The sequence below is a fragment of the Streptopelia decaocto genome (assembly GCF_964273445.1).
Source record: "Streptopelia decaocto genome assembly, chromosome: 5".
Taxonomy (NCBI): Eukaryota; Metazoa; Chordata; class Aves; order Columbiformes; family Columbidae; genus Streptopelia; species Streptopelia decaocto.
Window position 1 is genome coordinate 47394925 of NC_138659.1, and position 13323 is coordinate 47408247.

Consider the following 13323-nt stretch of genomic DNA (forward strand, 5'->3'; position numbering starts at 1 on the left):
GGAATACGAGAAAATACCCTTCCTTATTCAAGAGCCTTTACATACAAATACAGTTTGAAAATGCTCATTGCTGACAGGAAAACAAGGAAGATGCTGAAACCGTGCCGAGACTTACCCTAGAGTCCTTACTGCTACATTTGTCTACCTCCTTCATCTGCAGTTTGGGTTTTCTTTTTATGAATTCTCAGCTTGTGCATGTCTTGATTATAGAAGTTACCCAGGGATGTTCTGGGCATCCATTTGCATTTACCTCCCCATTAGTGCTAAAAGAAGCAAAAGCAAATGATTGGTGTGAACAGCCTCTCTTGGCTTGACTTAAAAACTGACCTAGAAACGAAACCAATAACAAACTGCAAGTAACAGCTTTTAAAAGGGGCTGTTTAACATCTGCTCGCTTAGAGAACGTAACCACATCACAAGTCAGCCCAGTCTCCCAAAGAAAATTAAATTGCTCCCCAGTTCCGTTCTAAACAGATGGTGCTTGAGAGGTGCATGCAGGGCGCCTTCCCTCTGTCTGCTGAGAACCTCACAGCCCTGTGGGATCACCACTAATGTGCCTCTGTAGTACTGCAGGTCTTCCTTTGCTGTCTGTTTTTGGAAGGAGTTGTCTGAGAAACAGAAGTGATTGTGTTTATTCACAGCTGCCGGAGGAGCCATTTACCTCCCCTTTCCTTCTCCTCCCCCAAACAAACCAACCAACCCTTTGTGCCAGGTATTCCACCCTAGAGGAGCACCTATTCTTCCTTTTTTAACAGGCAAATCTTTAGTTCCTTGAGTAAAACTTTTCTTTTTTTTTTTTTTTTAATTTGCTTTTTCCACAGCCCATGGAAATTTAAAACCTTCAGCAGACAGGGTGTTTTCTTTGTATTGGACCTGAGTGAAGAAACTGTCTAATCTTCTTCATTCTAATTTGAATTACCAGTTTAGCTCCTGCCTAGAGTGTGAATAGGCCAAAATAATTATAACCTGAAAACCACCTAGTGCAGTGCAAGATGAAATGACCAACTGGTTTTAAGGTTACAAAAAGAAAGAAAAAAAGGCAGGCAGCAATATAATCCTCTGGTCTGCTTTCCTTCATACGGTATGTCATAAGAGCTCATTTAAGAAAGAGCTAAACCATTTCCTGGAGTTCACGGTTACACATTTTTAGGAAGACAAATGATCCTTGTGCTTCTGTGAGAGTCCGGCAGCAGCTCCCTCGGCCCACAGCTCCAGCAGCAGCTCTGAGCACCTCAGGATTTATGGGCACAGCCCATTTCTGGAGGCCACACTGCCAGGTGAAATATTTCGCCTGGGCAGCACTGAGATCGCTCACATTATGTTTGGGGTTTTTTTTCCTCTTTATGGGCAAATGGGATGTGATCTGATGGACAATGAGACCAGCATCTTCCTATCCTGAAAATGCTAATTGTCTATAAGCTATATCAAACTGAAACAATAAACTTCTGTCGAGAACTACTCAGCTGTTAGTATTTCATGTAATACCTATTACAAAATGTCAGTTGTGTTTACTTCCTATCTAGACAGTTCTAATCCTAACTTGATATCTCCTGTATTTTTGATATACCTGTCTAGGAGATTATATGATCTTCCTCCCCAGGATGGACACAGTGTCGTCAGCTTCCATTAACTTACTGTAAATCTCTCAATATTTTTCTCTAAACCCTTAGTTTCTTGAATCATGTGATTACGTGAGAAGCTTAGCTTTCATTACAAAACCATTTCTAGCACACATGGCTGCCAATGAATCTTGAAGACCTGTATCCTCAGGGCTCCAAAACCAAAAAACAAATAAAATGTCTCCCATGTACTTAAAAACAATAGAAAAAAGCCTCCTAATCCTAAAGAAAATCCTCTACTTTTGGCCATTGGAATTTCCGACTGGTTCAGATTAATGACACTGAGGAGAGGATTTAACAGTAAAACTACAGCAGCAAAGCTGCTGCTGTGACTCGGGCAGCAGTCGGCAGGTGGATGCGGAGAAGGAGGACGTATTTGACAAGGCAGGTGTTTTTTACACAGAAGACTATCATCCTATAAAAAGTCCTATTAAAATGAGTAGAAGTGATCTGTTTTAGAACCCAGATGTTTCTAAAGTGTGCCTTATCAGAACACACCAAGCTAAAATAATACAGTAGTATCACTCCATATGTGGATGACCGATGTAGAATACAAATCTCATAATCTAACAGCTTTTGGAAGCAAAGATGTTGTGAGATAGAACAGTCACTGGGCACAATCCCTGCCATTGCATGTGCAACATGTTATACTATCTTACTGAAATGAATCTTGAAAACAGGTTTCCCTTCCCTTCCCTTCCCTTCCCTTCCCTTCCCTTCCCTTCCCTTCCCTTCCCTTCCCTTCCCTTCCCTTCCCTTCCCTTCCCTTCCCTTCCCTTCCCTTCCCTTCCCTTCCCTTCCCTTCCCTTCCCTTCCCTATCCTTCCCTTCCCTTCCCTTCCCTTCCCTTCCCTTCCCTTCCCTTCCCTTCCCTTCCCTTCCCTTCCCTTCCCTTCCCTTCCCTTCCCTTCCCTTCCCTTCCCTTCCCTTCCCTTCCCTTCCCTTCCCTTCTTTTTCTCCTCTTCCCCTTTCCTGCTTGATTGTCATGATGTTCACAGTCTTCTCAGTTTCGTCCTGAAGTTCTCTGATCTGTATGGAAGGTATATTTTACAGTGAGAACTACGTGCTAGATTATGTGAATTTGAATCTCTTTTTAGATTCCAGTGTGAATGTATGACACAACATAGTATTTCAGGCAAAGTGCTGAGTTTGCATACACAAGCATTATGATTATTGCATAATAAAAAGGTATATTGACAGTTATGGGAACAAAATATTGTACTAAAGGTTGCATTTTTCTTCCACTGCTCTTGACTCTGATCTTAGTATTTTCAAAGGCTTGCATCTTAAACCTAGAGAAGGAGATGTTTCAGAGGCACATATACCAAGCAGCTACTCAAACTGATTTTTCAAATTCCAGTTTCTGCTTTTGAAAATCATCCCCAAGGTCTGATGCCGTCTTCAGCCTTGTGTATTTTATCAGTATTTGAAAGACTTCATTTCTGCATGGCAACACTAGTGTTTCTCATTTTCTTCCTGAAAAGAGGATACAAAATTGAATAAAAATAAAAATAACCCCCGATTTCTGCCTCCATGTCCCCATCCTGTTCCCCAAACGTTTCTCAAGCTTCCTATGCATAGGTATTGCTAGCCTGATATGCTCTCTCAAAAAATCAGTGTTGTGTATTTTTTTCTAATGCCCAAAGCATACAGCCACAGGAGCTTAATTTCCAAATCTTAATTAAAAAAAAAAAAAAAAAAAAAAAGAAGCAAGATTTGGAAAGCTTTTCCAAAGCTTAGAAAAAACTACTTAGCTGCTTCTTCTGCTAACCTGTCAAGCTGTGGTTTGAATCCAATTTTACACAAGTACCCATGACATCCTGTGTCAGGGCTCCATATTTAATTACATTTTTTAACTCCTTCCTTTTATTTGGTTTAAACAAACAAACAAAAAAACTGTCTTCCTTTTGATACTCTGATAAACACCTGTTTGATTCTTGCATATTCAGTGCAAACTGTAGACTTTGTTTCACTTCAGGGATCTGTCTTAGATTAACTTAGATTTTAGTTCTGAAAATTTATTCCACAGATACATTCTTTTATTTTTTTCCGAAAACTTGGCAGGGGAACCAGAGGATTTTGCCTATTATTTTTTTCTTTTGGCAAAGGAAGGAAGGAATTAATTGAAAATAAAATTGCTTCTTATTTTGGCAGTAGGGTTGTCCATTCTGGGGCACTGTAACGACCTGAATTTTGGTAACTTCATAAACCTGTGTTATAATGAATATGCATATGTTTCACAGTTTCAGCCTTCAAAGATGATCTGTATACCTAAGTCTTATGAAGACTGCAGCTGCTGAGGAGGGAGCCAAGCAATTGAGGTAACAGTAAAGTCCCTCTCTTACACAGGCAATTGCCTGTCTGGGGACCCACGGATGAGAGAAATGTATCTGAATTTGTCTGAGAGCAAATGAAACTCACCATTTCTGAGAACAATGGAGTGTAAGAGAGTCAGAGATGATGGAAAGATGGTAACCGCACTACCAGAAAGAAAGAAACTGATACGACAGGGATTCACCTGGCACTATCTGAACAACTCTGACGGGAGATGTGGATCCACAAGCAAAAGGCGAGGCGGGCGCTGCAGGATGAGCAGAGCCCTGTTTTATTTGGAAGCAAGGGCAAAGGACTAAGACACACATTTGGGAAAGGCAGGAGTAAATGGAGTCCAGAGCAAACACTTGCCAAGGCACACCTCTCTCCAGACTTTGGAAGGGGTCTGGCGATCCCCGCGCCCTGCCCTGCCCAAACGGTGCTGTTCATGTGTTCTGCAGCCACTGGCCATGAGCACGTACCTAACCGAGTGCTGAGTCAGGCAGAGGATGAAAACTGAGATTGTTCTTCAGTATTTCAAGTAGCAGAGGACTGTTGCATAGATCTAATGTATGGCTCTTATCATAATGGCCCATGATGAAATTTGGTGTTTTGTTTCCTGTTCTTACCAGGAAACTATATAAGCACACACATACACAATGAAACGTTATTGTTAAAGGACTGCTGGGATTAGAAGGTCTTAAAAAATAGGAAACACTCAAGTAATTTGTGAAATCTTTATTCAGTCTTCTGTGCCTTTGCCTTACAAAACACTTCCATTGCACAATCAGTTGCCCCTGGTTCTGCTCTGGGCACAGAGGGCAATGCCTTGGCATGGGCTGCGAGCTCCGGCTGTGCACCAGGTGACAAGGGGCAGGGCTTATGTCTTACTGGTAGCTTTTCACTCTGTCCTGTTTCAGCTTTGTTTTGCTGAGTTGAAGACAACAATTAATGCATACTGCTGTTAACTAGTATTTCTTGAATGTACGATTACTTTACTGGCTAAACTTTTCCCAACTTATTGGAGAGAAACAGGCAGATTTTCTGAAGAATTTAAATAGTCTAGAAAGAGCAAAGTTTACAGGAATTTACAACATTAGTCATTGGCCAACAAAGCTCTGTATATTTTGTCTAGTAAAGAAAGTTGCTAAGAAGAATGGATGCAAAATTAGAAGAAATGAATCTAAAAGAGCATAAGTAACAATGGACCAAATGTGAAAAACTTGTTTCAAAATCATGCCATACTTTCAAATATTGTTTTAAATAATGAATTTTAAGGTTGAGAAAAATCCCTAGGTCCCTTTATTCCGTATCTGTCTCCACTAATAGCAGCAGAATGGATACCATGATTATGCACATAACCCAAGGCTGTTTTCACATACAAGAGACATCATCATCTGCTGAACCACATGATGTAACTTGAAACTCAGTTCAGCACCTGAATTCTCCAAATGGATGTGTTAACAGAAAATGTTAGGGAAGAATTGTTTCCTCTTGTACCTCACTGAGTCCAGCCCTCTGGACGCTAAGTAAGTCATACAAGTGATTGGAAAGGAGGCTTTCAGATAATTTTGATTGCTACTAGATGTAAGGGGGATAACACAAATACTGGTAACATTCTTTCTGTGTCATTACAGCCGTTATTTTTGCAGGATATCGGAAACATGCCTACACAGCAAGACAGGAGTATTTAATATAAAATGTGAATTTAAGGTTATAATTGCTTGCGGCCATTCTGCAGTCTGTTCCCCCAGCTGTCTGCAAATTAAGGTACCATTCGGTGCAGGTGATCTTGGCAGACTGTTTACTTTCAAAAAGAAACGTTGTTATTCTCCTTTTTCTTTGCTGAACAATCACAACCTGCTGTTGCCGCTGAGTACAGACACATCTGTACTCTATTCGTAAATTGCCTGGCCCCTGGTTATTCACCAAACACTCGTGAAACTGCATTTGGGGGGAAGATGAGCTAACAGATATTACCAATGTTTAGATCTTTTGTTTGAAAACTTAGATTTTGTAAATTCTAATGGACAAAGCCCCAAACGGTCTGTTATTATTTTGACGTTTTGCTTTTTTCCAGCTTAGGATGAAGTAAATCTTGGCGTTTGAAGCTGTGGCCCCGCTGCAGACGGCGGTCCCGCAGCTGCACCGCCAGCACCATCAACAGGCGGCCGCTCCCGCGGGGCTCCCGCCCCCGGACAGGGCCACGGTCCGGGCCGCCCGCCCGGGTCAGGACCGCAAGGGCGGGGGAGGCTGGCGGCCCCGTCCCCCGCCGCCAGGGAAGAGCACCGCCCGCCGCAGCGGAGCCTTTGTCTCACCACCCAGACAGCCGGGGCCGATCAGCCCTCCCGCCCCAGCCAAGCCCCACTTCCCCGGAGGGAGGAGCGGGGGGAAGCTCCCGCTGGCCGTTCCGCACCGGGGGGGGGCGTGGAACGACTCGACGGGGGAGAGCGGGTCTCGTTCCCCCCGGCTCGGCCCGCTCCGCCCGGGTGCCGGCGCCCCGCCTCCGCGCCGCACGGGGGCCGGGGGAGCCCCTGACTGACGGCCGGGAGGCGGGCGGCGGCCGGGAAGAGGCAGAGGCAGCCGTAGCCGCCGCGGCGCGTCGGCGGGAGGCGAGCAGCGGGCGGGCAATGCGCTGCGGCAGCTCCGTCTCGGCGCGGGCGGCAGCCTTGTGCAACCAATATGGCTGCGTGCGCCCGGGAATGAAAGGAGGCGCTTGGAGCTGAAGCCGTCTCCCCCCACCCCCTCCTCGCCCCGCGGCCGTGTGTCCTGGAGCGAGCGGAGAGAGAAGTTGTCCGGGCTGCCCCGCGGGGGCGTGGGGGGTGCGCGGGAGGCGGCGGCGGCCCTTCTCACGGCTCCTGCTCCCGGCTGTGTCGCTCCCGGGGGCAGGGAAGAGGAGAAGTTGTTTCGCCGCCCGGGGGGGCGGAAAGGAGCGAGAGGGCCGCCCGCTGGAGGAGGAAAAGGAGCAGCAGCCCCAGCGGCGGCTGGACCCCTGTCTGCCTGAGGGGCAGCGCGGCGGCGGCGCCTCCCGGCCCGGAGGAAGAGGCAAAGCCGCCCTCGGCCCAGCTTCTGCCCGAGCTCCGCGCCTCTTCTCCGGGACGAAGTTTCGCCGGGGGCCGCTGCGGGTGCGCCGGTTGCCGGAGGAGGGCGGCCGGCTGTGCCCCCCCTCGGCCCGCGCCTCCCCGGGGGCGGCGGTGGCGGAGCGGCGGGGCCGGGGGGCGGCGGCGGTGCGCGACCTCGGCGGGCGAAGTTTGGCCGGCGGCGGCCTGCCGCGGCCATGGAGCCGAAGCACAAGGAGCTGCTCGCCCAGTGCCGCCAGAGCCTGGCGGAGGCCATGACCGAGGTGGACAAGGTGGTGGAGCTGCTGGAGGCCGCCGGCGCCCTCGGTCCCCGCGACCTGCGCGACCTGGAGGCGGCGGGCAGCGGGAAGGCCGAGCTGCTCATCGCCCTGCTGCTGGCCAAGGAGCGGGACCACTTCCAGGACCTGCGGGTGGCCCTGGAGAAAACGCAGCCCCACCTGCTCTCCATCCTCTACCTGAACGGCGTGGCGGGGGCGCCGGCGGCGGCCGAGACGGCCGGTGAGTGGGGCCGGGGGGCGCGGGCACGGTGGGGCCCGGGGGAGGTGCGGGGGAGGAGGAGGAGAAGGGCAGCGGCTGCCCTGGGGGGCTGGGCAGCCCGGGGACCCCCTGCTGAGGGTAGGAGGGAAGCGGGGCGGCTGCGGGCGGGGGTCGTCCTTTGCGGGGGCGGGGGAGAATTCCCCGTGTTCGCACTTGGGTTCTCGATTCGTGTTTTGCGCTCCCGATCATTTTCCTTTCTCTTTTGGCGGGCACGCCGGGGCTGGTCCCCGAGAGGTGCCGTGGATGCTGTGCGGTGCCCTTAGGAGAAGGCACCCCAGCCTGGTCCTTGCTGCTGCTCTCACCCTTTGGAGCCGGGTGCCGGTGGGGGCTTGGGAGAACCGGACTTGAAGGGGTTTTCCTCCCCCGAGCTCTTCTGGAGCCGCCGGTCGTGTTAAACAGTCGCTTCTTGACCGGGCAAAACTGTGCAGCTCCCCTCTGCAGCCAGGGTGCCGGAGTAGGCTGCCTGGCAGGAGTCCAGCAGATGTGCGTTTGAATAAATGTTGTAACTATTTTCTCCGGACAAACATGTGTTTGTTTCATGCTGTGTTACTGTAGCTCTTCTTGGTGGTTAGAACAGGAGAACAATTGGGTTAGCTGTAAACCTAGACAAGAAGAATTTGAGTGTAAACCTTCTTCTTAGTTAAGTTAGGCTTTGACCTGCAGGTCTTCCCCTGTTCTTCCGCCGCCAAAACAAGCCACAGTCTGCTTTTATGTGGACAATACCAGGCTTTAAAACAGTAATTAAAAAAGAAAAAAATAAAAAGGGATTTGGTGATAGTACCCAAGGCCTTGCAAGGGCAGCTGTGTTTCTGGATGAGAAATGTTTCAATTGAAGTAAATGGTAATTCTGTGTTATAGATTACAGATAAAGAATATGCAGTTCTTCAAGTGATGTGCAGGTGTTGTTTTCCACCGTGTGTACAAGTGGACCGGTTCAGAAATATGGGGTCTGTTTTTGGTTTTGTTACCGGATTTGGCAGTTGCAGGGTTTGTTTGTGTTTAAGGCTGGGGAATGTTAGTAGCCCAGTACCATTAATGCATCTTCTCGACAAGACTAAGTATGAATCCGATAATACAAAAACATCATGGGTCTCATTCCGAAAGGCAGAAAGTGCCCTCATCTCCCATTGATGTCAGACCGTATAATGTCCGAAGTGTTGAGGTCTGCTGTTCAGTCCATTTTTCCCATCCTGTGAGGTCCTGCCATACATATATTACACAAAGTCATACACTATAATACACTGAAATAAAATGCATTTTTTTGTGTTTACCAAACTCTTAGCATGGACAGCATCATTCAAATAAGGGCGGAGTACACAGCACAGCTGCACGTGCACGCGGTATTTTCCAAACAGAAGCAGCTCTTAAAGGGTTTTATTTTCTTATGAGACATGATATAGTTTGTAAGAGCCAGGAAGCCCTCCCAATGCAGTTTTAGTATTTTGGTGCTTTCATTTATCAGTATTAATAAAAGGCTAACTTTGAGAGTTAGGGTTTTGTTTCCCTTGTGATAAACATGTCTACAAATTAGTACACAGGAGATTACGAACAGTGACCTTAAGAATAAACCATCACATACGTAGGAAGGTAAAGGACCTGAGCCTTCAAGCGCTGTTGTATATATTCCAACTTCACTCCCTGAGGAGGTCTCATGGTAACTAGTCATGAGGCTGCTTGCATGCCCACTGAGCGCCTCCGAAAAAATCCTGGGCTATGCCCGAGTTTGTCCTGGATGTGTTATGCGAAGAGCTAATGTTTGAGAGTAACTGCCTTAAGAGGGTTCTTGTTTGAACCTGTATTCAGATTTAATTGGGTTTTATGCTGATATCTCCCTGTAGGAAGTCTGACCACCCATCTGCTCTTCTGCCATTTAGGAGTTTTACTCCTTTTCACTGGGGATTTTGAAAGCCGATAAGTAGTTTTTTGGTTTTTGGGTGTTGTAGCAAACTAAATGTGGTAGCAAGGAGAACTGTTGGATTCTATATTTAAAATACTTTAATAGTCCTTAGTATATATTATGCAAAATTCCTCTGTTCTTTAAGGTAAAAAAAATGTATCTTTAACATACCTTTACTTGAACCTATCCAGCTGAATTAATTTTTAAAATTACTATTAGTATATGAAAAAATGACAGTTTACAGTAGTACACTTAATTTTAGTATTGTTTGGAAGAGGAGGCTAATACAAAGTACATCCCCTGAATGCTTGTTGGAGGTGAAAGTTAGTTATAACCAATAACCACTTGTAGTAGTGTTTGCTAATTTCTTTTTCCAATGTGCTGTGGTGAGGGAAATGGGAAGGTAATCAGCAACATAATTTTGTTCAAAGTTGCAGAGTTCAGTTTGCAGTCTGCTCACTACACTAGCATGAGTGATTCTCTTTCGATTTTAATATAGACAATGTGTACCATTACTTTGTGTTTTCTTCCTTCTCCTTTTAAATATCCACTCCTGTTGGACTTTAAAGGTGATATGCAAACTTGAATGGAAACTCAGTCTGTTAGTTATACACACAGTTCTTATTGCTAGCTGGACAATGTAGAGCTGACACTTCTGTAAGTATTTATCTACACAACAGGGGGGGAAGTAAACAGCTGTTGTGACTGCTAAAGGGAAAGAACTGGGGGCGATAACTGCCAAAAGACTTCCACTATAGACAACTCTGTCTTTACATTATGAGGAGCTTTCTTTTCTTCTTCTTCCCCCAGTTCACTTCCCATGTAATATGTTTTGCCTTCTGTAGTGGGTTTTGATTGCTTATTTTAAGCCTAAACCTATATAGTGGTTTGTGGATCACAGTTTCTCCAATAAAATGTGTATTTTAAAGTTTGTTTTGTTTCTAATTCAAGAATAGGGTGCCTAACAGTGTTAGTAAACAGAGTGCAGAATCTAACAGGAGACTGCCTTCTGTGAAAGCAGAAGCCGAACAAAGTGCCATTTGCTCTGTTTTACGTAGTCGTGTTTAGAGACACCAGCCCTCCTTGAGTAGGACCTTTATTTACTACCCTGTGCTTTTGTGTAAATGGTTCTGTGAGAAATTGACTCTGTCCATGTGAAACTGACTGGCGGATTTAAAAATCTCACAGTACTTTGCACAGGGACTAATTTCTAAGTAGTATGCCAAGTGCTTTTATTTATTTGTTTGGGGCGAATCGATGAATTATTATTAAATACTTGATTTGGTAGATTATCTCCATCATGCATGTGAGAAATCCTCTGTCCTGATAGAATAACATATCCCTTCTGATGTGGAAATAAATGACTTCTGAGCGTTCAATTATCTCTTAGATATCTTCTTACGCAGATAATATTTCATTCTTTTAGTTGATATAATGTATACTTTGTGACATAAAATGTGCCCAAGACAGGAATACAGTGGAAGATACTTCATTTTGACAGGTACTATTAAAAATGTATTTTCTTTTAAATGTAATTAAAGGGCTAAACCAGAAATCTAATGGGACTATGTAGGTTTTAGACTGTCTCAGAGAATGTAGAGCTTTGTACTTAATGTTTTTGTGATATTAAAAATTGGGAAAAAGGTGGGTTTTCTTGTAAAGCTTGTAATTTGTTTTTGGGATGAGCTTGAGCGGCTACAAAGGCACTCCTAGTGCTTTATCCTCGAGCTGAGTAGATTGTTAAACTTAAAAAGCTTCACCGCTGGTTTCACAACTATTAAACTTCTAGGTTCACAGTTTCCTTTTATATTAGCAGTTGGTCTCCTGCTTGTCTGTACCCATACGGCTGCAATCAGTGAGTGTGTGCCTGTAAGCTTAACCATAACATAATGGCTTTTTTACTGTAAGGATTTAGCACCATTTTGTATTTCAAAAGCAGAGCGTGTTAGGCTTCAGAGGTATTTTATTTAACCGTTTCAAGATTGGAATTTAAGTTTTAAAGCTTCAAAATTTAAAATTCCGTATTGATAGCATTTTAAAGAAGGTCTCTGAGGGGTCAGGAAGGAAAAAAGGGAGATTGTTGTAGATTGACTTTGAAAGTTTTCCTTCTATAATTTAATAAGACTTATTAATGACTTATTTTTCTGTGTTTTTTTCTTTTAATCTTTTTTCCCCCCTAATTTCTACTTCTCCGGAGATCAACTGTTTATTTCCAGTCCAAAAAAATGTGGGCGTTTATAGGAGTAGGAAAAAGTTAGAATTCAAACTTTTATAGCTTTTTAGAGGGATTATATCAACTTATTCTCTCTGCTTTATAAAAAAAAGAAGTAGTTTCAGACAATATCGAATTTGAAGTTTTAGGTTTACTTCTAAATATTGCAAAGTCTTTTAGCATGTTCAGAAACAAACACAAAGGCAAGCTCCGTATGCGTGAATGTAGGGGATGGAGAGCTGGGACCCACTTCTCTTGCTGGCACCACCGAGGAAGCCCACGAGAAACGCTGTAATTCCAGGTTTTTCCCTGAGGAGCCAGGAGTGGGGGCTGCCTGGTTCTGGTGCTGGGGCCTCCGCGTTGTGCCCCCTCTTCCCTGCCCCCAAAATGTTGCTCGTGACTGGCGAGAGGAGCTCATGAGCGGGAGTGAACTTGAGCTAGCGAGGAGCTGAGGGGTTGTATGGAGGGTGTGAGGTGCAGAGGAGGGATGTGCTGCAGGAGCCAGGGGGAAGAAAGGGCATCTCAGGAAGCGGTGCGGCGAGGTAGGAGAACAAACCAGTACATGCGTTGGAGATGAGAAAGAATGCTGGAAGTGTGCATTCCCTGGGAAAAGAGGGAGGGGAGAATGAGGAGAAATTGTAAAAGCATAATTTACTGACTCAAGGACTGAACTGACAATTTTGCAATTAAGTACCATTTACACTCCCTTCCGTCACTGAAAATTGAAGAGTGGGAGAAGTAGAGCAGTATGTCTGGGTTTTTCCAGACCTGTTATTAGTTCCCAGGGCAGCTTTGCAAGCCTGGTTAGGGGATTTCTTAAATGGTGCAGATGAAAAAGCAGGCAGCATTCTGAAGTCACAGTAGAAGTATAGGTCTTCAGCCGTGCTGAGCAGTAATTAAACTAGATAAAATACCTGCTGCTAGTTTTGTAGTACCTATGTCTTCCGATCTCAGATTTGTGAAATCTCTTGAAATTGCCGGGCTAAAGAAATGCAGTAAGTTTCTGGCAAGTGTCCAGAGGGATATTCCCAATGAAATGTCTAATAGTCAGTAAATGGAAGCAGGCTCTCCGTCCCAAAGAAGGAAACGTGTGTTTTAGTAGTTCACAGATCCCAAGGGTTGTAGTTCTCAATTAAATTTTTGCTGTGCTCAGGAGGGTCTGGAAAGTAAGTTGGCCACAGTAAACTCATGAGGACGCAGTTTTCATCAGTGTAAAATGAATTAATAATATTTTTTGTGCTATCAGTACATACAGCTATCGAGCTGCTTTGGACACATGCAGGACTGGGTGTTGTATAAAATTACAAAAGAGAAACAGACATTTTTTTGAATGGTCTGTTTAGTTTGTTACTTCTATGAGCATCCTGAAATAGACACATAAATTTCACTTTCAGACATGATCAGTGAGAAAAGCCAACAAGTTTCTGTAACTAGCTCCTGATTTATTCATTAAAGCTAAAGTTTGCAGGTCTCAGAGGTTTCAGATCTTTAGCTTGATTTAATTACTGTTCTCAGTCTCGTTGTCTTGGAGTTTTAACCAGTGTTGGTTGCTGTGAGTTTTTTGGACCTTTGGTCTAGATAGTAAAGACCACAGCCCAGTACCACATGGGTAGTGACTTTGGGCTTTCCAGTTCTGTTAGCAGCTTGTAATTTGAGCTAAGTGGTA

General features: G+C 45.1%; 1 protein-coding gene across 2 annotated transcripts in view; it reads left to right on the top strand.

Moving 5' to 3' along the window:
- Positions 1-7064: 7064 nt before the first annotated feature.
- The window catches only part of DLG5 (discs large MAGUK scaffold protein 5), a 108524-nt gene continuing 102265 nt past the window's right edge, over positions 7065-13323 (top strand). For both annotated transcript variants that reach the window (XM_082052977.1, XM_082052978.1), the window contains exon 1: positions 7065-7509. In XM_082052977.1, the coding sequence (XP_081909103.1) occupies positions 7209-7509 (301 nt within the window). In that variant the 5' untranslated portion in view covers positions 7065-7208. The remainder of the gene's footprint in view (positions 7510-13323) is intronic.